General features: G+C 36.3%; 1 protein-coding gene across 12 annotated transcripts in view; it reads right to left on the reverse strand.

The window, feature by feature from the left end:
* Nucleotides 1-23,985, reverse strand: part of ORC3 (origin recognition complex subunit 3) — a 165,165-nt gene that overhangs the window by 141,083 nt on the left and 97 nt on the right. For 6 of the 12 annotated variants that reach the window (XR_007470604.1, XM_033418837.2, XM_004264834.3 and 3 more), the window contains exons 2-11: nt 21,050-21,104; nt 16,931-17,028; nt 15,286-15,430; nt 12,571-12,675; nt 11,444-11,595; nt 9,985-10,118; nt 7,838-7,997; nt 6,273-6,386; nt 2,367-2,500; nt 1,820-1,883 (exon numbers count right to left, since the gene is read on the reverse strand). Coding sequence is in view for 11 of the 12 variants with exons in the window: in XM_033418837.2 (XP_033274728.2) it covers nt 1,820-1,883; nt 2,367-2,500; nt 6,273-6,386; nt 7,838-7,997; nt 9,985-10,118; nt 11,444-11,595; nt 12,571-12,675; nt 15,286-15,430; nt 16,931-17,028; nt 21,050-21,104 (1,161 nt within the window). In the remaining variant the exon portion in view is untranslated. The other 6 variants (XM_033418840.2, XM_033418839.2, XM_049695479.1 and 3 more) reach the window with 6 other exon arrangements.

Raw genomic sequence — 23,985 nt, forward strand, 5'->3', positions numbered from 1 at the left:
TATCCAGCATATATAAACAGCTCACATAACTCAACTTCAAAAAACGAACAACCTGATTAAAAAATGGGCAGAACTGAATAGACATTTTTCCAAAGAGGAAATGCAGGTAGCCAACAGGCACATGCAAAGACGCTCAACATTGCTAATCATCCAGAAAATGAAAATCAAAACCACAATGAGATATCACCTCACACCTATCAGAATGTCTATCATCAAAAAGAACACAAATGTTGGCAAGGATGTGGAGAAAAGCTAACCACCTCGTACGCTGTTGGTGGGAATGTAAATTGGTTCAGCCACTGTGGAAAGCAGTATGGAGGGTTCTCAAAAAACTAAAAATAGTACTACCATATGACCCAGCCATTCCACTCCTGGATATATATCGGAAAAAACCAAAAACACTAATTTGAAAAGATACATGCACCCAATGTTCACAGCAGCATTATTTACAATTGCCAATATACTGGCACCTAAGTGTCCATCAACAGATGACTGGATAAAGAAGATGTGGTGAATATATATACAGTGGGAATACCTACTCAGCCATAAGAAAGAATGAAATTTTACCATTTGCAACAACATGGATCGACTTGGAGGGTATTATGCTGAGTGAAATATGTCTGACAAAGACAAATACTGTATGATATCACTTATGTAGAATCTAAAAAATAAAACAAACTCGTGAATATAACAAAAAAGAAACAGACTCACAGATACGGTTACCAGTAGGGTAAGGGTAGCGGGTAAGGGCAGGACAGGGGTAGGGGATTAAGAGGTACAAACTACTATGTATAAAATAAATAAGCTACTAGGATATATTGTACAACACAGGGAATATGGCCAATATTTTATAATAACTATAAACGGAGTATAGCCTTTAAAAATTGTGAATCACTGTATGGTGTACACCTGAAACTTATATAATATTGTATATCAACTATAACACAACAAAAAAAGGTAATCTACAAAAATAATAATACAATGCCACTCTTTAGTACTGATATAAAATGATTTCCAAGATTAAGTGCAAAACAAAACAAGGTACAGAATAGTATATATACTTATCTTCTGTAAGACAGAGGAGTAAATCCCCAAAATATATATAATTACTTGTATATGTGGAGCTATCTCTAGAATAATACGTAAGAAACTAGTAACACTGGCTGTATCCAGGGAGGGTAAGTGGGTAGTTGGAGAACAAAGGTGGAAGGGAGTCTTTTCACTGTATATTAACTTTGCCTTTTGAATTATGTACCATGTCCAAGTATTATTTATTTTAGAAGGAAAAAAAAACTTCCTCTTTTGATATTCCCTATGTTGTATGGCTAACTCATCATTTTCTAAGCTCATTACTTCTTTCCCGGCACTATATTATCAATATGTAATGACATTTTTTTCAAATCAAATCAATACCCACTTAGCAGTGGGTCTCTAAGCTGCATGGCTTCTATGTGTTTTTATTTATGACAGCCTTTACAAGAACACTAAAATGAGACCGCCTACAGATTCCAAAACTGCTAAGTGGAAAGAAAGCTGAGATCTGCAAGTGTTTTCAAAATAGACCACAGGAGAAACCTCATGTGCCAGTTTTATTACTTGATTTAAAAAAAAAGTCTTCCTTTTAGAACTGAAGTTTTGTGTCACCTTTAATAGTCACATTCCTATACAATTATCAAGATCCAATACTTCATTGTGCAAAGCATATTAGGATGTACGAATTTTTTTAAATAAAATTAACTCAATAAATTTTATGTGCGTGTTCTTTTCCATGAAGAAGAAAAAGAGAATAACACTGAAACAAATATATCCATATTCCTACCTTCAAAAATCTCTCATTGGTCAACAGTGCAACTTGCTTTTCTGAAGCTTGCTTTTCCACGTACCTAAAATTTTTACCATCCCATACACAAAAAGAGAAAATTAGAATTCTAAATATTTGAATAGTATATGGAAAGAAAGAACTATGTAGATTGGCGGCCACATTCTTTTATTTCTTCTCAAACATAAGTTCAAGATGACAGTCATGGTTTACGGTCATTTTTAACTCCTTAAATCAGCTGCATTTCACAGTCTAGGGGTCTAATAATAAACAAAAGCCATAAACTCCAGAAATAGGAAATGTTATTTATAAAAAGTGACTCTGGAGAACCTGCAAATTATGTCTCCTTGTAAAAATATTTTTCTTTATGCCAAGTGTTCAAATCCAACAAAGAAATGTCTCAATTAAAAACAAAAGTGTTTTATTTTGCTCTAAACAAAGAAGTTATTTTTCCCTCTACCCACTTCAAACATAACTGGGTCTGAGATCCCTTATTTTGCCCCAAACTCTTTTATAAGATGTGTTAAATATGTACTTCTCTTTTTACCTCCTAAACGATGGAAGACGTCGGATGTTTTCACATTGATTATCTGATAAAAAATTTATTCTTCTCTTGGCTTCTGGGAGATTACAGCACAGAACACTGAGGGGCTGGGAATAGAAATGTTCTAATAGAGAAAGCTGAAAGAAATGTGAAAATTAAATATATTTGCTGTATTTTGACAGTAAATCTTTTGTCCTACATTTGCTCAATTTTAAGGTTTTTTTTAAACAGCAAAAATATTTACGGCACTATTATATTTAATAATGTCACAATAGCAATGCAAATAATGCACAAATGGCTATATACTTTGAATATTTTAAGACTCCAATTTTGTCGACAAGGTCAGAAAATTGTAATGTCTGAGGTAGAAACTAAAAGAAACTAATATAAATAACTTAGCTATCTGCAGGAGCAACTCATTTACAATAACAGTAAATGTGGTGGGGATGTGACTGTGGTGTGAACTAATAGCCTAACAGATGCTCAAATACTCATAAGAAAATACCAATCTAGAATCAGTGTAAAAACTGGTCTGCTAAATAAATAAAAATGCTACAATAGCAGAAATTTTGCCTACTGATAAAAAACAATATGAAAAATGAGGGACGTCCAAAGAAAATATATCTTTTTAAATTTAGTTTTATTTCATGGAGGAAAAGATGGTACAGTATCTGGTAGATACATGTATTCCAGTCTAGAATGCTGTGGTCTCTGCAGTACAAGGGTGATTAATTTTCCAGATCCTACCATAATTTGTAAGATATATTTCACAAGACTATCCACATGTTAAAAGCTCTGAATCTAAGCAAGCTTCTCATGACCAGTTTGGTTTTTCCAGATACCTTGTACCAAAGAGACAGTTCCCTAGATAGTGGACAAAACACACCCTGGTCCCTGGAAAATAGCATTCCGCATCACAAATTAATAAATTAACATGCTAGCTTATATATCAGTCTTAAGGTATTTGAGCTTGATCCTTCCTGGGTAAACTGATAATGAATTTCTGAGCCTGTAGAGCTGAAGACCAGATATCCAAGGCAAGAGGAAATCCTCCAAAATAGTCCAAAATAGTCCATCCTCCAAAATAAGGCTATAAGGCAAAGGGCCAGCCTAACTTAGAAACAAGTACAAAATAGAAAGCAACTGTTCATGCCAGGTGCTGAAGTATTTTTGCATGTATCAACATGATCTTATTTCTTACTTATATATTTCCAATTATATTAATGTGATAATATTTATTCCAATGTTAACACTACTTTTTAAACATGAGAAAAGTAAAGACCAAACACGATAACGGACTTGCTGGGGAGGAGGAAAGGGACTAAGTCACATGAGTTACAGCAGAGCTACAGACAGGACAAGAACCCAGTAACACTTAAGTATTCGGTCCAAGTGTGTTCCCAATATTTGGGTCAATTAACAAGTTGGTTAACATATCCACCTAATAAGGGAAGGACTCAACCATATACCGAATGTATATGCCCTACTGCACCTTCTACAGAGAAGTAAAAACTTACACATATTTCCCATTGATGATTAGGAAAACTAGACAAATGGGGTCTAAAGACTCTGCCACTTATTAGCTGTGTGACCTTGGCCAAGCTACTTAACCTAAGCCTTTGTTTCTCCAAGTGCAAAACTGAGAATAATACATATTAATGAAGCAATGTTAATACTCAGCAAAATGCCTAGCATAAAAAAATTATCAGGAACCTATAAAATCATCTAATCAGATCCCTTCATTTTACAGATGAGAAAACTGAGAAACAGAAAGATTAAGTAATCTGGTTAATATGCTTTTCTTCACTCACTTTCTCAATGGTATTTGAGCCTACAGTTTATATTTTCTTTTCCCTTAACTTCAGTGATCTCTCCCCTCTTTTGGTTTTCCTTGTTGTTTTTAGTCTCCTTTTCTGTTGCTCACTCACACAGTCAGCTTGCATTAGGGCTCTACTCCTGGTCCTTTCCTCACTCTAGGTGACTTCATCCTCATTACACAGCTTCAACCATCACCTTTTAATGATAAATCCTAAATATTTCTAGTCCAGATCTTTCTCCTGGGTACCAAACCTTTATATCCCACATGCCCTAAACTCACCATACATAAAAAGAAACTCATCCTTTTCTGACAAACTGGCTGTTTACTTTAGCATGTACACTTAATAAAGGGTACCAACCTCCAAACTATTTGCCAAGCTAGAACCTGTGTGTCTGTAAGATGCTCCTCTCTTACCCTATCATCCACCGAGTAACAAGATTCTATCTCATCTTCAAATCTGTTTCCTTCACCCTAGTCCCACTATCACTACCTGTCTCGCCCCTGTTGTATCTTATCTAGGTAACTGCAGTAGCCCTCTAACAGAGGTCTCTCCCTCTACTGCGGCCTTTCCAATTTTGACCCAGCTAGCTCCTGTTCCTTAGGATACACTTCTGTTCTCCTATGGACGCCCAGGCATGTTTCTTTAACAGCACTGACTACTCAGAACAGTAACCGCCATTCTACTCTTCTGCCTGCTTCACTAAATAAGCAATTTGAAGACAGAGATTTCTTGGTCCTCTGTATCTCCAGGGCTCAGCTTAGTGCTTGACTTAGAGTAGACCCGTGATAAACACTCATGAGTAAATAAACAAATGAGTAAAATGAAATGAATGAGAGAAATAAATTAGAAAGTTACATCTCAATTTCATTTAATTTTCCATATTGCTAAGGTAAATAATATTTTCTTGCTTTAAAATACTCTTTTTAAAAAGTCTAAGTTGAAAAAAATGACACATATTAGCCATAACAGCTTACTCTTATGTAATAAAATACTATAGTGTTTAATGTAGAGAGAGAACACATATGAGAAATAATTTATAATCTTCAAGGCACTACACAAACATGAGGTATTACCATATTGCACTTTTGTACTGAAGGTTACTAATACATAGGTTTTCATGAACCTGACAACTGGCATGTGTTCACGACTATACTTTGCTAAGTTATTTTAGGTAGTTGCCGAAAGAAGGAAATACTATCGACTTTGAAACAACTGGAGAATGGAGTTCTTTTTTAGATTAGGTGTTATGAAGCTAAGTTCATGAATTTTCTTCTTGAAATTTATGAAACTTTAGTGAAAATCCATTCACAATATATAGGAATAAATATAAATGAACACACACACATATGTGCAGGGCACAGCAAACTAGAGCCCATAGCCTATTTTTGTGTGGTCCAGGAACTACAAATTATTTTTATACCTTTATAAAGGGTTATTTTAAAAAAATAACAAGGGCTTTCCTGGTGGCGCAGTGGTTGAGAGTCCGCCTGCCGATGCAGGGGACACGGGTTCGTGCCCCGGTCCGGGAGGATCCCACATGCCGCGGAGCAGCTGGGCCCGTGAGCCATGGCCGCTGAGCCTGCGCGTCCGGAGCCTGTGCTCCACAACGGGAGAGGCCACAGCAGTCAGAGGCCCGCATACCACACAAAAAAAATAAAAACTAAAAAAAGTAACAAGACTTTCAACAGAGACCACATGTAGCATGCAAAGCCAAAAATATTTAATATCTAGCCCTTTAGAGAAAAAGTTTGCTGACCCCTTATATATAGCATTTCCTAGGTAGAAAGTCCATTAGCATTCATCAGATTCTCAAAAATAAAGGCCCCTTCCTCCTCACCCCCAAATGGTTAAGAATCACTGGAATGGAGAGGTCTTTTTCCATTTTTGATATTCTAATTAACGTATTTTCTACATTTTGCTGCAAAGTAACAAAGGAACCATAGAATCTAGAATAATATAACTTGAACTTACTTATTCAGATTTTGCCATTTAAAATGCCCAATTATCACACTAAAAAGTCAGTCTGAAATAACATGCAAATTATTTAGAATCAGCTTGCGAATTTTCAAACCCATTAGTGTCTTCTTACCTGAAGTCCTTTTATAAAGTTTTGGATTGAGAAATCATGATACAAAAAGATGTTGGTCAGAACCTGCAACACTTTTTCACTTAGTTTAAATGGAAATTGAGTTGTAAGAAGTAGCTGAAAGAGAAAAGGGAGGCAGGACATATTCCTGGTTAGTCTTCCCTCTTCATAAATATCAAGTATAAATAATGAGGCAACGAATGATACCAAAACACAGTACCTATGAAAGCTATACTAGTAGCTAGATTTTTTTAGGTCAGATATCAACCAAAATTTTAAATAAACTTATACAACAGTAACAACAACAAAAGAAGCTATTCATACTATATCTTCAGAATCACAGATATCCATCATCCTTCATTCAATTCCTAATTTTAAAAAATTCTATTAAAAAATATCATCTATACAAACTCTTTTCTCCCAACAGAAGCCACTGAAGAAACTGTAGGCTTTGGCAATTCTTGTTATTAAATTTCTTTTTCATCCATATTGATGCACATTAACGAAGAGTAACAACACATTATGTACTGTTGAATGAGAAACCCCAAATTAACAGGTGTCTATTTAAAAAATATTAAATAGCTGAATTTGCATTTCAATGGCCTACACTGAAGATTTTACATCTGAAAACAAAAAGTCATACTAGGCTTTTCAAACAGAAACAGAGTGATAGAAGGCCAACTGAATTTGGAAACAACCTAGCAACTTTAAGTACTGTAGCTGGAAAAAATTTCCCTAAAGTCAGTGGCTACCACCTTTAAGGGAAAAAAATGCAGAAGTGGTTACTAAATAAGTGGAAGGTGGTCGTTAGTTTACCTTACAGAGCAGCACAAAGGACATCTTCAAGGAGGTGAGTTTAGCAACAGTTCATGGAAGGTCACTACTAAAGAACAGTATTTCCACTTAGGTAGAAACATAGAGGTAAGGTCTGGGAAGGCGTTGGTATTTACTTTTTGTCACGAGCAGTATGACAGGAAAGAGTCCATGAAAAACTTCAAATCATTTAATATAAAATGTAAGGGTGGGGCTTCCCTGGTGGTGCAGTGGTTGAGAGTCTGCCTACCGATGCAGGGGACACGGGTTCGTGCCCCGGTCCAGGAAGATCCCACATGCCACGGAGCGGCTGGGCCTGTGAGCCATGGCCGCTGAGCCTGCGCGTCCGGAGCCTGTTGCTCCGCAACGGGAGAGGCCACAACAGTGAGAGGCCCGCATACCGCAAAAAAAAAAAAAAAAAAAAAAGTAAGGGTGAAAACATTGTTATTGTTACTAGGAAGTCATTAAATTCTGCAAAAATTTATTTTAAAAACCTGTAAGTTTCTATTGAGTAATGACTGGTTGATAGATAAATAGGTAGGTAGATATAGAAAGATATGATCATTCTTTTCATAAAGCTTATATTTTAAGTGAAGAGGTAATACTATACATGAGAAAATCATTAAATAAAAATAGTAAAATATGTGAAGTAATATATACAATATCATACTGAGAAATTTATCACTAACATTTATAAACTGTCCATGGCAGTTTTCGTTTCATCCTATTTCACTGGTAACATTTTTTCTTTTTACCTTATCAAGTACTGTAGTCAGGTGCTCCTTGCAAGACAAAGACTGGAATAGTTCTATACACAATAGAGATGATACTGCATGAGGAAGCATCCGATGGACGACAACAGGAGACGTGGCGATCCCAAAAATGAGTATTAGTGGAAATTCATGTAGATGCTGACTAGTATTTCAAAGGAAGATGCAAAAGTGGAATGTCTTTAGCAAATATATTTCAATACACCATGGTTTAAAATAAGACCACCTTTATTTTCAGGCCTACTTTATAAGACATTGCTAAGGAAGATCATTCTAAATAATAAAAATTTTTAGGTCACTCATTTTCCTCTGTTACAGTAACACAGAAATAGTTATTTCCCAGACATTCTAGCTCTGAAATCAATCTATTAATAGATCCTCTCATTTTAGCAATAAGAACATAGTGGTCCAGAGAGATCAACTGCTTCCCTCTAAGGTTATACAAAAACAAGTGTTAGAAGAGGCGTTAGATGCTATTCATCCTCTATTCATCCTCTCGCCCAAAGTTTGAGCCCTACCTACAGTCTTCCTCACAGTGAGACATCTAGACTATGCTTTAAGAGTTCAGTAACATGAAGGTCACTAATTTTCAAGGTAACTTATTCTATTTATGGACGTTTCTAACAGACACTATGCCACCCCAGCATAACAGCTAAGCTTTAGAAAACTTTTCTTACAAATAGGTAAGATATTTTTAATGGACATCATTAAAAAAATATTACATTCTTTCCCCACAGTCTTAACTCAAACTTATTGAACATGATTTATTCTTAGCATTACCAATATGAACATAAATGACTTCCACAGAGTAAAACATCAATACCCCTGAGGGCTATTATAGGTCAGAGCCCTCCGTATCGTAGCTGATAATTTTGCTTGTTCCCTCTTATTAGCTATTGCTTTTCAGTATTCTAGCTGTATGCAGTTCTACTTTCATAGTACTGAAGTATTTGAACTACCTTACTGTTTAAGTTCTTCTTTCTTACTTTTGATGGTAAAAGTAGTCACAAGTCTGAGTTCCAAAAAAGCACAGCTTTTCTGTCACTATTCTGTATTGTGCATTTTTTCAGCATGTTAATCAGTTCAGTGTTAGCATTAAGAAAAGTCTTAGGATCTGGAAATCTTAGTTTCAAATGGGGAAGAAAAAGACTATCAAAGTAGGAATTATTATTAGATTATCACACAGTACAACTTTAGGCAAATGTAGCCATAACTATTAAGCAAGTTAACATACAGAAGAAACCAAATTAATTTATATTGTAAAAAATGTACCATGGGAAAAGCATGTCACTGGGTTTTTTAATAGGGTTATTTAGGGCTTCCCTGGTGGCACACTGGTTGAGAATCCGCCTGCCAGTGCAGGGGACACGGGTTCGATCCCTGGTCTGGGAAGATCCTACATGCCGCGGAGCAGCTAAGCCCATGAGCCACAACTACCGAGCCTGTGCTCTAGAGCCCATGAGCCACAACTACTGAAGCCTGTGCACCTACAGCCCATGCTCCGCAACAAGAGAAGCCCCCGCAATAAGAAGCCCGCGCACTGCAACAGAGACCCAACACAGCCAAAAATAAACAAATAAATAAATAAAACTTGTAAAAAATGGGTTTTTACTTCAATTCCAAGTCTCACAGGATTTCCTTGAAGACCCAATAAGATCATAAAAGTAGTTTCTCATTAGAAATACCATATAAAATAATGTTATTTAAAAAAACATTCTTGCTCAGTAGAGCCATATGTAACTCAGAGCTTCTAAGGGTGGACAGGTATCAGAAAATAAGACATGACAAAAATGTCTCAACCTGGAGTAGTTCATCCATCTAGCGGGCAAGTACGAAACAGACAACTTTGGTGAGAGAAACTACACTTTATACTGCCTTATCATTCTAATTAAAAACTGGTTAACTTTTGATTCTCATTTTTGGATCAAAAAGCAAATGAAAATCGTATAGGAGGTGTTCAAACATTCAATTTTATAAGGAATTTGAAATCATCCTGGTTTCAATCCATTAGTATTAAAATGAGGGGTAAACTGCTACTCATTTTCTCTGCAAAAGGTTGCTTTTTGATTAAAGCTGTATGTTTTCTTAATAAGAAGAATTTTGCAAAAAAAGCCAGAAGATATGCCATCTACCTGCTGATAATTATAAAGTCTTGGAGTACTTTTGTGGTGAAGCTTTCCATATCCTTTAAGATAAGCACAACAGGAGGAGACTGCCATTGGCTAGGAGGAGTCCTCTTTTTTCTTGGCATTTTTACGTCAGTCTTCTTTTAAGCCATTGTGGAAAGAAGGAGTTAAAAGTAAACTTTACTACCCAAACAATGTTATAATGCCACAAGTTGATATATCTTCCATCATATTTCACAGTAACATTGTTTCTTTTATTTCTCCCACATAATAAAGAGAAATTCATTTCAACAGTTATTAGCAGACTCTTTCTGTGTCTGACATGGGAATAATAACCAAGAAGAAAAAAGTTCAGTAAAATCTATAATTCATATGAAATATTTATATTTTCTGCTATCTGAGAAAATGACAGGAAAAGCATGGGGAGACGAGAGTATTTTCTATAAAATTGATTTTCTGTTAGTACAATGTTATATTTTGCTTTGCTTTGGAGTGAGAACCAGTACTTTTCATTAAAAACTGTAATCAATAACACTACATGCTGCTCTACTATTATGAAATTTCAAGTTGAAAAGCATCTTAAATGTCATCTGGTCCAATCCCAATCTTTTAAAGATTTCTGACCTAAACTGCAGGCAGTATTTGATTTCTAGAAAAATCTAAAACTGTGGATCAAATTAAGATATTATGGTAAGCATTAGACCCAGTTTAGTCCCTATATAAAGCAAAATAAACTTCACTTACGATGACTTCAGCAAATACGTTCTGCAGAAAATGTCACCACAGTAACTTTTCCCATACTATCTGGCTACACAGCATCATAAACTAAGGCTGTGGTTTTATGGTGCAGTTATCCATGAATCATCTAGGTTATTTAGTTTCACCAGAGACTGTCATGGTAGAATGAGACTTCTATTTATGTATTTGCTTGTTAAACATACTTTACTTACAGAGCATTTATTCCTCAAGAATTCTAAATATGGAACAAAGGAGATTTACATATATATTATATATGTGTGTGTGCGTGTGTGCGTGTGCGTGTGTGCGTATGACAATTCCTCATCAAACTAAGTCGACAGTGGGTACTGAAAGCATGGTTCTACTGCACCAAAGTAAATACTGAACCTAAGAGATAATATGTTAAAGATAAAGACATTAAAGATAGAGATAGAATCTCCAGCAGAACAAATTCCTGATGCTGTTTTGTCATTAGATGACATTCTCCCACAAATAAAATGGCCTCGTAAGACCCTAAACACCTCCCAGGAATTAGGCTACATACTGATAAAAGAAAATTTCTAAATTCTAGTAGCCTTAGGAAAAATAAGTAGCTTCTATTAAATTAACAGCAAGTGCCACATAAACGTATCCTTATTAGAACAAAACAGTACTATGTTTACTATAATTCCAGACCTCTTCAATCATATGCCAATTTCCTGGCAAAAAATTGTCAGTTTACATTTACCTGTGTGACACTCATATACCAAGTGGAAAGAGAATCCATTGAATAATGTATCTTTTTCTGGGTGACCTGAACACTTTCTTTCTCTTTGGATTGCACGTCTACATTGCAGTCCATCAACTGTGAGGCCAGCTTTTGCAAAAAATGTTTCATATCTGCAGAACATAAAACACAAGAAAGCATATCCCATTAAAACACATCTAAAACACCTGAAACTTCTTGATCAGTATATTACACTATTTGGGTAGAATGTGTTTTTCTACACTTAACCTAATGTAACATTTAACATATTAACTATTGAGGTTCATTAGTATCCTCTCCCTAATATTTTAATTTCATTCATTCAGACTAACACTAGGCCAAAGTTTATGTTTATTGTCTGTAATAAAAGTGTTACCTAAACAAATGTGCAAACATGAAAACTATAAATTATATTAGGAATAATATGTATTTAAATTACACTGGACAGCAAAAGGTTTTTAAGACCCCTAAGACGACATCGACAGTGTTATTTACATAAGCTATTTTACTGATTACAACTCTTCCTTATAGTCATTTTTAAAGATGCCCTAAGGGCTTTTACTTAATTCCAAACAGTTTATGAATATGAACATAAATATAAGCACTTAAAGCCCTTGTATCAGCCCAAATCTAAGCACATTTTACTCTATTAGTGTCTACATCCTTTATGATTTAATGGCTCCAGATACCCAAGATTAGCTCTGGCAATGGACTGCTTTTTACCACGGTGGCCTTTCAAAGTGGGATAATAAGATGATTTGAGGCTGTATATATGAGCCTATGTATGTAGTCTCTTCTCTGTTGGGCTAAATAAGAGATCCTCAGCTTATTAAACTTATTAAAATTTTACTGGGTTCAGAAAACATCTTGTGAGTGCCTGGACTATTACTGGAGGTGAAGCTGATTGGTAGGGGTGGGGCCAGAATAAACTAAAGCGGCAGAATCCTACAATAGTCAAGATTACGCCAGAGGCACTAAACCTCATCCTGCCAAAAATGTAGTGCCATGCTCCTCCCGCAAATAAAAAAGGATAAAGAAAGCTAGAGAGATGGACGGACGGAAGAGATATGTAACATCTCATCAAGGTTGTTATAGCATTTATACTTCACCTGGGCAATCTTTAGCTTGCAATGAAACTACATATGGAGTAACATTATTCTGAAGGACTTCTGTTAGACTTCTGAATGTTAAATCATGATCTGTTACATTCACACCTATGGGATAATAAATCAATATTACACCATCATTTTTATCATTAATAATTTAACAACAAGAAAAGCCATTTAACATGTCATAAGTTAAAATATTTTAAAAACATGATTAATAATAGAAACTAAGAAAACATACTGCATAAATGAAGAGCTCTCCATTAAAAAGATACATATAGAGGCACACACTATACTTATCAGGAAAGGTATTTAGCACGACTTTTTTAAAAAAATCTACTGGGGATGTGTAGTTGACCCTTGAAAACATTTTAAAAGCAATTTCAAATTCATAAAGAGCTCTTTAAAATAATCATTCAAAAACAAGGGCCTTACTGTGACCCTGACTTAACAACTGAGAAGAATCCAATCATTAATAGCAATTCTATTAATGATCTTAGTAGTAAATACAAAAGGTAAGTGTATACTAGGGGAAGAGTCTAAAAACAAATTAAAACTTCAAGTCCTTTAAGTATTTACTGAATCCCTGGTTCTCATTTCCACAAATCAGTTTTAGTGCTCTGCATGCAGGTATCAGAGTTGAGTGGAAATTTCCCCACTACTTTGGAAAAAATTCTATTCACTGATACCTTCCCTAATGTCACAATCTGTGACTTCTAGAAAGTGCTTTGGTGCTTAGAAAGTGCTTTAGTGCCAGCAGCAGACATCTTGAAACTGCTTGAGACTTGCTACTATAAAACTTCAACTGCTTGGAATATCGTATTTTAATGCATATATGTGGAACCTAGAAAAATGGTACAGATGAACCGGTTTGCAGGGCAGAAATAAGAGACACAGATGCAGAGAACAAACGTATGGCACAAAGGGGGGAAAGTGGCGGGGAGGGGGTGGTGGTGGGATGAACTGGGAGATTGGGATTGACATGTATACACTAATACGTATAAAATGGATAACTAATAAGAACCTGCTGTATAAAAAAATAAAATAAAATTCAAAAATTCAACAACAACAACAAAAACTTCAAGTGCTTGGAAGGAAAAGAAAAGGTTCAGAATCTTCCAGACCACCAGTAAGCAAATTTTTTTTCTAGGAGACAAATAAAAATGCAGGCCGGCTATTTTAAAATGGACATATATACGTTTTTGAAAACAGAAAATGTATAACTGTGTAACTGTATAAGTATTCTTTGAGTACAGATATCAAAATGGTATTTAGCACGCATTATGGTCTAGGAATGTGATACTGCATCACTGAACAAATTTGGGAGTTTAATAAAAATATTGGCTTCTCTTGTCTTTCACTGACAGACTTTATTAGCTATTTAACACTATGTTCCTTAAAACAATGGATTTGCCTATTGAAAAGAAGATAATCAACAATGTCTTCAACTGGAAAAATATTCTCCTCAGACCACTGACTTTGAAACTTATGATTTCCATTAGCTTCTTTTCTCCTTATGACAGCAGGCAGAGAAGGGATTTAAACAGTTATCTCACAACAATCTATCAGGCCCTCCCTCTTGACAGTGTTTCCCCCACTCTACTTCCAATTGCTGTAACCTGGCGGGAGAGAAACAAAGCACCCAACAGTACAAGCCAGCCATCACTGGGCCTCAGTTTCTCATCCATAAATGGAAGGGGTTTGAAATTAAGTGGCAGGCTGCACTGAAAAGCTGGTCCACAGCATTATAAAAATCATTCCCTGGAGTCTTGTTACTCAGAGGGATCCTGGGATTGGCAATATGGGCATTACCTGGAAGCCTGTTAGAAATGCAGTTTCCAGCCCCACCCTAGACCTATTAACGAAAATCTCTATTTACTAAGATCCCCTGGAGGTTATCTGTAGGTATCATTAAGGTTTGAGAAGTACTGCCCTGAATATCAGGAATACGATTTAGGTATTGAACAGTATTAGAGGCAGTATTAAACAACAGAATTAATTTCTTATCTCAGAGCTCACTAGTATAAAAACCTTGAATAAACAACAAATTGGAAATACAATGAAGAGTATGTTTGGAATCCAAATAAATCCAACTTTCCTTTCAGAAGGAATGAAGAAAATTTGCTAATATTCCAAAGAAATTTTTTCCATTATCATGCAATCCAGATGTTTGGTTAAAATGGGATATTAATGATGGATACTTAAGTATGTAAAAAGTTTACAATCTACAATCTGAAAGCAACTTATATATAGTTCATCCAAACCCCCTTCACACCATTAATATTAATACAACATTACAAAACAATCCAAGATTGAAAAAATAAGCACAGGGAAATAAAATTAAGGTCACAGAGTAATTTCATTGAAGATATGATAAAGTATAAAAATTGTATCTATCAACATACTGGTAGTTTCTTTATTACTGAATTCAAATCTCAGATTCAAATAACTAAGGAAGAAAGAGTAACACAAATATATTTCCCCTTCATTTTTCTGACAAAAAGGTGAGGAGGGTACTAACTAACCCTAAATCAATTTCTTTTAATTTACAGATGTATGGTCAGTATAAGGAACTTTTATTCGTTTTGGAAGTATGCAAACTTTAACTGGTTTAATTCTGTAAATGAAAAAGACAAAACAAGTTTATCAGAACAGGTGATTCCCACTATTCTCAACAACAAAACCACTATTACAAAAAACAAACACACACATATGTACCTAGAACAAGAGCAGCAGTTGGAATTTCTCTGAGTTTTATTTGACAGCCCCAGTCTCTTGAATTCTTCTGGAACGCAGAATGAGACTTCTGAAGAAATTCAATTAGACTGTCAAACAGGTTTTTATTTAATTCCTCTTGTAGTCGCTACAAAAAAACCCACAAAACTTTATGAATTATTTTTAGCAGTAATCTGATACATCTTTCCAAGTTTGGGAAAGGAAACTGTCATGATTTCAATTCCAAAGATCACATGTAAAATAATTATAAGATAGATGAAATTAAAAATTGTTTTTCCATAAATCTCCAGTGAGCAGTGCTTTGAATTCCCTCCTTAAAGAATCTCATTTATTCATTCAACAAACATTTACTAACCACCTTACAAATGAAAGAGTCTCTTCCCTAAAAAAAGTGAAAAAAATGAGCTAGAGCACTTACAATTAAGTTGAAATACATTGCATAGAGTGCTATGATAATATAGGAACAAAGAGTAGGATCATCCACCTTAAGCTGATCAGGTGATATATTTGAGCCAAAGAATTAGAGCAAGTGATGCAGGAGGTGATGGTGGACGAAAGAAAGTTAAGAAGGAATGGGGAGTGGAGGAGGCAATCAAGGAAGAAAGCACAAAACATCTGGGGAACCACAGATATAGCTAAGAATAAGAACATGAGAAGTGGCCAGGAACAAGGCTGGACAAATACTCAAGGGACTGTACCAAGGAAATATATATTTGATGTTAAACGGTTTAGATTTTGTACTGTGGGGAGAACCATTAAAGGGATTTGGAGCAGAGGCATGATTAAATCAACGTTAAGAAGGGTTCACCTGGCAGTACTATGAAGGCCAGATTGGAGGGGACTGGAGGGGCTGTACTGGTAGTGGGGCTGGAAAACCCCTGCAGCCTGGATCTGCCTGATGGGATTTGGCCAATGGTGGCATAGGGACTAATGACAGACCAGAAGGGTGTGACATCAGAGGCAGGGACATCAGTTAAGAGGAGACTATGACAATCTATTATGACCATTTAGGTTTCCTAAACTAGAAATCACAAACCCAAATTACTTCAAGCGTTCTAAGGAATACATGAAGGGGCAAAGCCGCCAGGTGTAAAGCAGTAGAGAGTGGTGGGAAGCAGTAACAAACTGGAAAGTGCATAACCCTCCAAAGGCATTAAAAAACAGGAAACACAATCCTGTGTTGGTCGAACAAAACAAGTTCCTTCAAAATGTTGGCCCTACATCTACAAATCTGCTACAGCGGAGAAACTTTTCAGGGCTGAAATATAAAGAACATGGTAACTGAATATGAGGATGAGGGAATGAAGTGGCTTACAAATAGCTTGATTTCTTACTTGTGTAACTGAATGGATAATTAAAGGACTGCCACCATGTGAAAGCTGTGAGAACATGTAAAGGGCCTGTGCGTTAGCAGCGATAATTATAAACATATGTTCCAATACCTGAAGCTATGCTTAATTGAAACATAAGGGTTTTTTATTTTTTTTAGGATATACAGATTACGCTTAACCAAGATTACATATATTTCATCAACACTCTTATAAACTGGTAGAAAGGAAAATGGGAAGGAACAAATATGAGATTTATGATATTAAGGAAATGTTAAGCTATTAAAAAAAGTAGTCACCTCAGTTTCAGATTTCATCTGCTGCCATATCAACTGGTAAGTTTCAAAGCGAAGCTTACTGTCCTCAGACTCATTTTTCCCTTTATTAAAATAGTCCTCTAAAAACACAGAAGGAAATAAGTCAGTTTCTTTTTTACATAATAATAGAAAATCTCTGTGCAAAGTAAGTGATGGGTTGAATTTTTTTTTACAAGTATCAAAAATATATATATTTGGGGATAGGTAACATTCAATATCCTTTATATTTAATTTTATTTATATATCTTATATTTTTACTATATTAATGGCATTTGTAAGTTTAAAAATCTTTTTAATTTTTTGACTGTATTTCTATCATTTACTTTTGAACTTCTTAATGGTTTTGGTTTGAGGTATATACATTTAATATTAATGTATTTTCATTATCTGCTCTTATGCTAAGGCTCTGTATACTTTGCTTCACATATTTGCTTTGAACTCTCCTTTATTAAATGATTCTTATTACTACTATTCTTATTCTTTGCTTAGCTGAAATAGTTTAGTGCAGCCTTTTATTTAGTCTGTATTTTATATCCTTCTTGAATGGCTTCCTCTAAATGATTAGCCATTTATCAACACACTATTTATTGCAATGGTTTTCAAACTTTAAACCATGATCCATATTAAGGAACACATTTTACATCATAATCCAATACACGTGAATCTAAGAAAAACAAAAACAGAAGTCCCATAAAACAATACTTCTCGTTATCATGTGACAGCAAATGCTTTCTCTTCTGTTTTTTAAAACTATCAAGATCCACTAAACTGATTTCATGATGCACACTTGGGTTATAACTTTCAGTTTGAAAGAGATGCACTTATTGGATAATCCGTCCTTTCTCCCACCCATGTCAGATGCCCTTATTGTCTGAATACTTACATATGCACTTGAAACTGTTTTTGAACTTCTTTTGTTCTACTGAATCCAGTTCTACTCCCATGGCAGTCCTGAACTCCTGTAACTGTTAGAGCTTTGTAGTGCATCCTAACATCAAACAGATCCAGAGCTTCCTCCCAGCGCCACCAAACATTATTCTCTTTCAAAAAAATTTAAGGGCTTCCCTGATGGCCCAGTGGTTAAGAATCCACCTGCCAATGCAGGGGACACAGGTTCGAGCCCTGGTCCGGGAAGATCCCACATGCTGCGGAGCAACTAAGCCCATGCGCCACAGCTGAGCCTGCACGCCACAACCGCTGAGCCCGCATGCCACAACTACTGAAGCCCGCGCACCTAGAGCCCGTGCTCTACAACAAGAGAAGCCACCACAATGAGAAGCCCGCGCACCACAACAAAGAGTAGCCCCTGCTCGCTGCAACTAGAGAAAGCCCATGCGCAACAGCGAAGACCCAACACAGACCTAAATAAATAAATAAATAAAATAATTTTTAAAAATTTAAGACATTCTCCCAAATTAAATTTGTCATTTCTCAAAATTATTACCCTGGTGTTTGACTGGATAAAATAAAATCTGTAGATTGATTTGGGGAAAATGACATTTTTAAATACGTTTCAAAAAAGTCACATCCCAAAACACTACAGGTCTCTTTTTTTATAATCAAATAGTTTACATGCCTTATAGTTTTCTACTTTCCTTCATATTTCTTGTTGTTTACTGCTAGGTATTTTATTGCAACAGCTAGAACTTTCATGGTATTAAATAATAATTGTGAAAGTACATATTTTTTTTTAACAAAAAGTTAAAAATTAACAATTTTTTCCTGATTTCACTGAGATGCTGCTAGTATCCTCCCAACAAGTTTTAATGTTAACTGATAGTTTGGAACAGAAATTCTCTTCCATGTTAAGGAACTTTCCTTCTAATTGTCATTGACTCACAAATCTTAATAAATTATAACTGAAATTCAGTACAAAGAGTTCTAAGCAAAAACTTGCCTTGAATTATGAGAAACACTATTAGGTAGTGGTTAGACCTTAGGCTCTGGGATCAGACAGCTTGGTTTCAAATCCCAGCTCTGCCACTTGCTAGCACTATCACTGAGAAAGTTCTTTCTACATCTAAATATCCTGATATACTTTAATGGAGATAATAATAATACTTTCTTCATAGTTTAACACATATAAAGTGCTTAAAATATTCTCGCACATTAAAAACACTCAATAAATGTTAGTGCTTTTATTAGTTATAATGACATTGCTCATGATATCAGATGTCATTTCATGCTATGTATCCTTCATGGATAACAGGGGAACAAGTCTTGAATTTTTCTCTGAAAATGAACTATTTCTAGTTAAGTTTAGCAATCTCCAACATTAAAGAAATATGTTGATAAGTCAATCACTTAAAAACAAAATAATTTATAATGTAGCTCTTCTTCGTTCACTATTTCCAAGTCCATCACTGTCACTTTTTATTTGGGGAGGTGAGGAGGGCAAGGAATATAGAAAGCTTCAGGTTTTTTTGAGACTAAATCTGAGTGTAAAGTTCAACACCACTGTTTATTCTCCTGTTAATGAGAAACGGCATCCTTATTTTAAATCATAGTTTCTACCCTCTATTGCCCTCAATATGGACCATTATTTTATTATTTGCTCCCTGAGCACAGGTACTTTACCTAGCTGGTCCCAAATTGAAGGATTAACACCTTAAAGGTCTACATCATGAGATGATTTAGAAAAATCCAATTCTATATATTGGAGCTGTTTATCTCCTTAGTCAAACAATAGTATAGTCCAGTTTTTCTTTTTTAATTCAAAATTAAAAAATGAGTGTGAATGAATATGCTTAATTGCACATCATAATTTTTCCATCCGAATTAATCTTCACAGTGCTGAACAGTGAGTGTAAATACTCAACATGCCTGAGAGGAGCTTTTAAAAAATACCAACACCTGGGTCCCATTCCCAAAGATACTGATTCAGTTGGTCTGGGCTGCGGTTTGGGCATTGGTGTTTTTAAGAAACTCTCCAAGTTGAAATCGGAATAAGGTCGATGGATTATCCCACTGTCAGTATGCTAGTTGTGATACTGTACTATAGTCATGCAATACATTATCACTGGGGATAATTGGGTGACGGTTCAAGGGTACTCTCTACACTCTACACTCTTTCTTACAACTGCATGTGAATCTACAATTATACCAAAAAAAAAAAAATCAGTTTTTGTTTAAAAGTTCCCCAAGTGATTCTAATCTGCAGGCCCCATTGAGAAACAGTACAATAAACATTTTCTGACTGATAATAACATCTTGATTTGTTTGAAGTAGTCAAGTCTTCTTAACTTGATCACTAAACAGACATCTGGAGATAAGTAAAGAACGTGAAGACAATATTTTTTTTTAATAATTTAATTTTACTGCAGTATAACTTACAAATAATAAAATATGCCCATTTTAAAAGTTTGATATGTCCTAACAAAGGTATACACTCACATAACCATCCTCTGTCTACAGAACATTCCCATCACTCCAAAAGTCCCTCTTGGGACTTCCTTGGTGGTCCACTGGTAAAAAATCTGCCTTCCAATGCAGGGGACACGGGTTCAATCCCTGGTCGGGGAACTAAGATTCTCACGTGCCACGGAGCAACTAAGCCCGCACGCCACAACTACTGAACCTGCACGCCTCAACGAGAGAGCCCGCATGCCACAAACTACAGAGCTCACGCACTCTGGAGCCCGCGCGCCACAACTAGAGAGAGAAAACCCACACGACACGACTAGAGAGAAGCCCGTGTGCCACAACGAACAACTCGCACCACAACAAAAGATCCCACATGCCTCAACTAAGACCCAACGCAGCCAAAAAAACAAAAGGTCCCTCTGCCCTTCTGCAGTCAATACTCCCTACCTCATCCCAAGAAATCACTGAGATTTTTAAGACAATCTTTTTTAAAGAATGGTGACATACCTTTTGAAGGAAATTTCGAATTGCCTTTTGATGGTACATTTGGATTCCCTTTTAGATTAGAGCCCTGGGGAGTGCCCCTTATCGCTTTGTCCTATGCCTTGGAACATTACTGCTATATCAACATGGTGAGTAAAGCAAGCTTAGACAGGAGAATTACTAATTCAATAAGAGTTAGGTTAGTTCAAGACTTGGGGGAGGAAAACTAACAAATCTGATATTAAGACATCTTACCTATTGGCACAGAGATCTTTCTCTTCTTGAAGTCTGGCTTAAACACAAAGCAACCCTATAAAAAAGAAAGAGAGAAAAAAAGCATAAAGTCAAAGCAGCCAAGAAGCAGACAAATCTGATTAACCTAGTATTTTATGGATAAGCAGATTTTTTTTCTTTTTAAGGCGTTTATTTATTTATTTTTTGGGGGGAACGCAGGCCTCTCACTGTTGTGGCCTCCCCCGTTGCGGAGCACAGCCTCCGGATGCGCAGCCTCAGCGGCCATGGCTCACGGGCCTAGCCGCTCCGCGGCATGTGGGATCTTCCCAGATCGGGGCACGAACCCATGTTCCTGGGTTCCCTACATCGCCAGGCAGACTCTCAACCACTGCGCCACCAGGGAAGCCCCAAGGCGTTTCTTTAAAGTGCTAAGAAATCATCTTTCTTCAATCTGAATTACAGAAGGAAAATTCTTAAACAACAAGGGGACTAACCACTTCTTTCTCCTCCTTCCCATGGGAAGCTCATCTTTGATTTTGCTCTTTGGGACCTAATCTAAGAGACAAAGAAAATAAAAGCTGATGAAATTTAAACCCAGAAAGGTTCCATTTTTCATTTTTATAAAACCTAGTGAAGGAAGAACATTAGTACTATACATTAAATGAAAATCAAGATGATTAAAAATACTGATGCCCTCTCACCTCAAAAGTATTTATTATTGAATTAAATTCCAAGTATCTAGGACCTTGACAGGACACAGACAGTTTTGGCTGTTGATTCACCTTACACACCTTTCTTCATCAGATAAATTCTTATTCATTTGTCCATTAAAGTTCAACTCAAACTCACCTGCTTTGGGAAACCTTCTCCAATTCTCTAGTCAGAATTATTCTTTCCCCTAATATCTCACAGTACTTGAATATCTTTATTTCGCTTTAAGTCACCCTTACTATGTATGATAGTTATTTATGGAGTTGTCTCCCCAAGTAGTTTTTTTATATATATATATACTTTATCATCTTTTTTGTGTGTGTGTGGTACATGTTGCCCGACCAGGGATCGAACCTGTGCCCCCTGCAGTGGAAGCGTGGAGTCTTAACCACTGAACCGCCAGGGAAGTGCCTCCCCAAGTAGCTGGTGAGCACCTTCAGAGTACAGACTGCATTTAATTCATAATTGTTTCCCCAATGTTTAGGATAGTGTTAACACATACGTTAGGCAATCAGTATACATAATGGACGAATGCTTGCCAAATAATTTTTCTGGTAATTTCCTAGCTACATTTAGTCTCATGTTATTATCTGACTAGTGATACACAGGCCGTAAGCTGCTGGTCCCACATTTGTTCTACCAATTCTAAAGCCGTACATCATGGACAGCTTCTTAGAAAATGGAAATGGAAAAAGAATCTGCCTATGGAAAATGAAAGAATGAAAGAAATATAGCTAGAAAAAGTCATCTCAGGATAGACCTAAAGACTGCTGTACAAATATAAACTGGCCATTGGATTACAGGGTCCAAAATAAGAATTGTGCCTTACATTCTTATATCTGCAACTAACGGAACTATTTAAAACACACAAATTTTTTTAGAAAAATCATTTGGTGCTATGACAAGCTTGTCACTGCCTCCTTTCTATAGCCACCTGTAATTCAGGAGCAGGAAAAGGAGCTATGAAGGAGTGAGACATGAAGAGTGCTGGGAATGGATCCCGATGTATGGCAACAGGAGTAATATCGTTATCCACTTTTCACTACTGATCAAGTGATGGTGTTGGAGATGGAAGAAATTAGGAGGAGAACCAATAGCCAAAAAATATGACAAGGAAAGTTTAGATAGGGGAAAAAAAAGAAAGCTGACAGTTCCATGAACCAATGAAATAATCCTTAAAGATTCTTATTTATGTAAGGTCTCCATCATCATCTCAATACAAGCATTTCTCTTGTCATAAATGTTTTCCTGAAAAAAACAGAAACAAAAAAAACAAACTTCTCACAATTCTGCAAGATACACAAAAATAAGAAAGGCTTATGCAAAAAAAGGATTAGGGGACAGACCACTGAAAACCTATGGAACTTTATAACCAGGACAAAACAAAAACAGTACCATCCCTCATAAAAAATACTAGCAGTTATGCGGAGCGGCTGGGCCCGTGAGCCACGGCCACTGAGCCTGTGCTCCGCAACAGGAAAGGCCACAGCAGTGAGAGGCCCGCGTACCGCAAAAAAAAAAAAAAAAAAAAAAAATTACTAGCAGTTAAGCTCTTCTGGCATTTGCACCTAACATCACAGTCGGTCAGTCTTCAGTACGCTTAAATCCTATGGCTCGTAGTTCCTCCAGGATATGTAGTCTTGGAAGGCACTGAGTCTCATCATTTTATTTTAATGTAATTTTAATCAAAATTAAATCTATGGTAGAGCCTTCTTCATTAATTTACTGTTTCAACACAGGGACAAATGTCTTTGCAACTTATCTGCATTCTCAGCTTTATCAGATAGCTAAACTTTCAGGGGTTTCCGGCCGTACTCCTAATATTACTAAAGGTCTTACTTTACTTGGTCTGTAACAGCACTGTCTAATAGAATTTTCGGTAATGATGGAAATATCTGTGTTTATTTTACCACTTGTATCTCGGTACCTAACAAAGCCTTTGGCTCACAATAAATATACGTGAAAAGGAAAAAGGAGGGGAGACTGGGACACATCCTCGGGGCATCCGACCTCCACAAACCAGAACTTAAAATTCCTCCGAGGCAGAAAGAACACTAAGGCAGATCGCCGTTTTCGCTCCCCAAGCAAAGCTGGCCTCCACTGGACGTGGAGCAAAGACGCCTCAGCTAGGACCGCCATCCCCTCCCCTCGAGCCGGTACAACGAGGCCTACGTAACCTCCGCTTCATCCCTTCTTCATAAAGGAATGAGGCATCTGTGGAGTCCCAGTGGGCGCCCGCCCCACAT

This window comes from Orcinus orca, chromosome 12 (assembly GCF_937001465.1).
Source record: "Orcinus orca chromosome 12, mOrcOrc1.1, whole genome shotgun sequence".
NCBI classification, from domain to species: Eukaryota; Metazoa; Chordata; class Mammalia; order Artiodactyla; family Delphinidae; genus Orcinus; species Orcinus orca.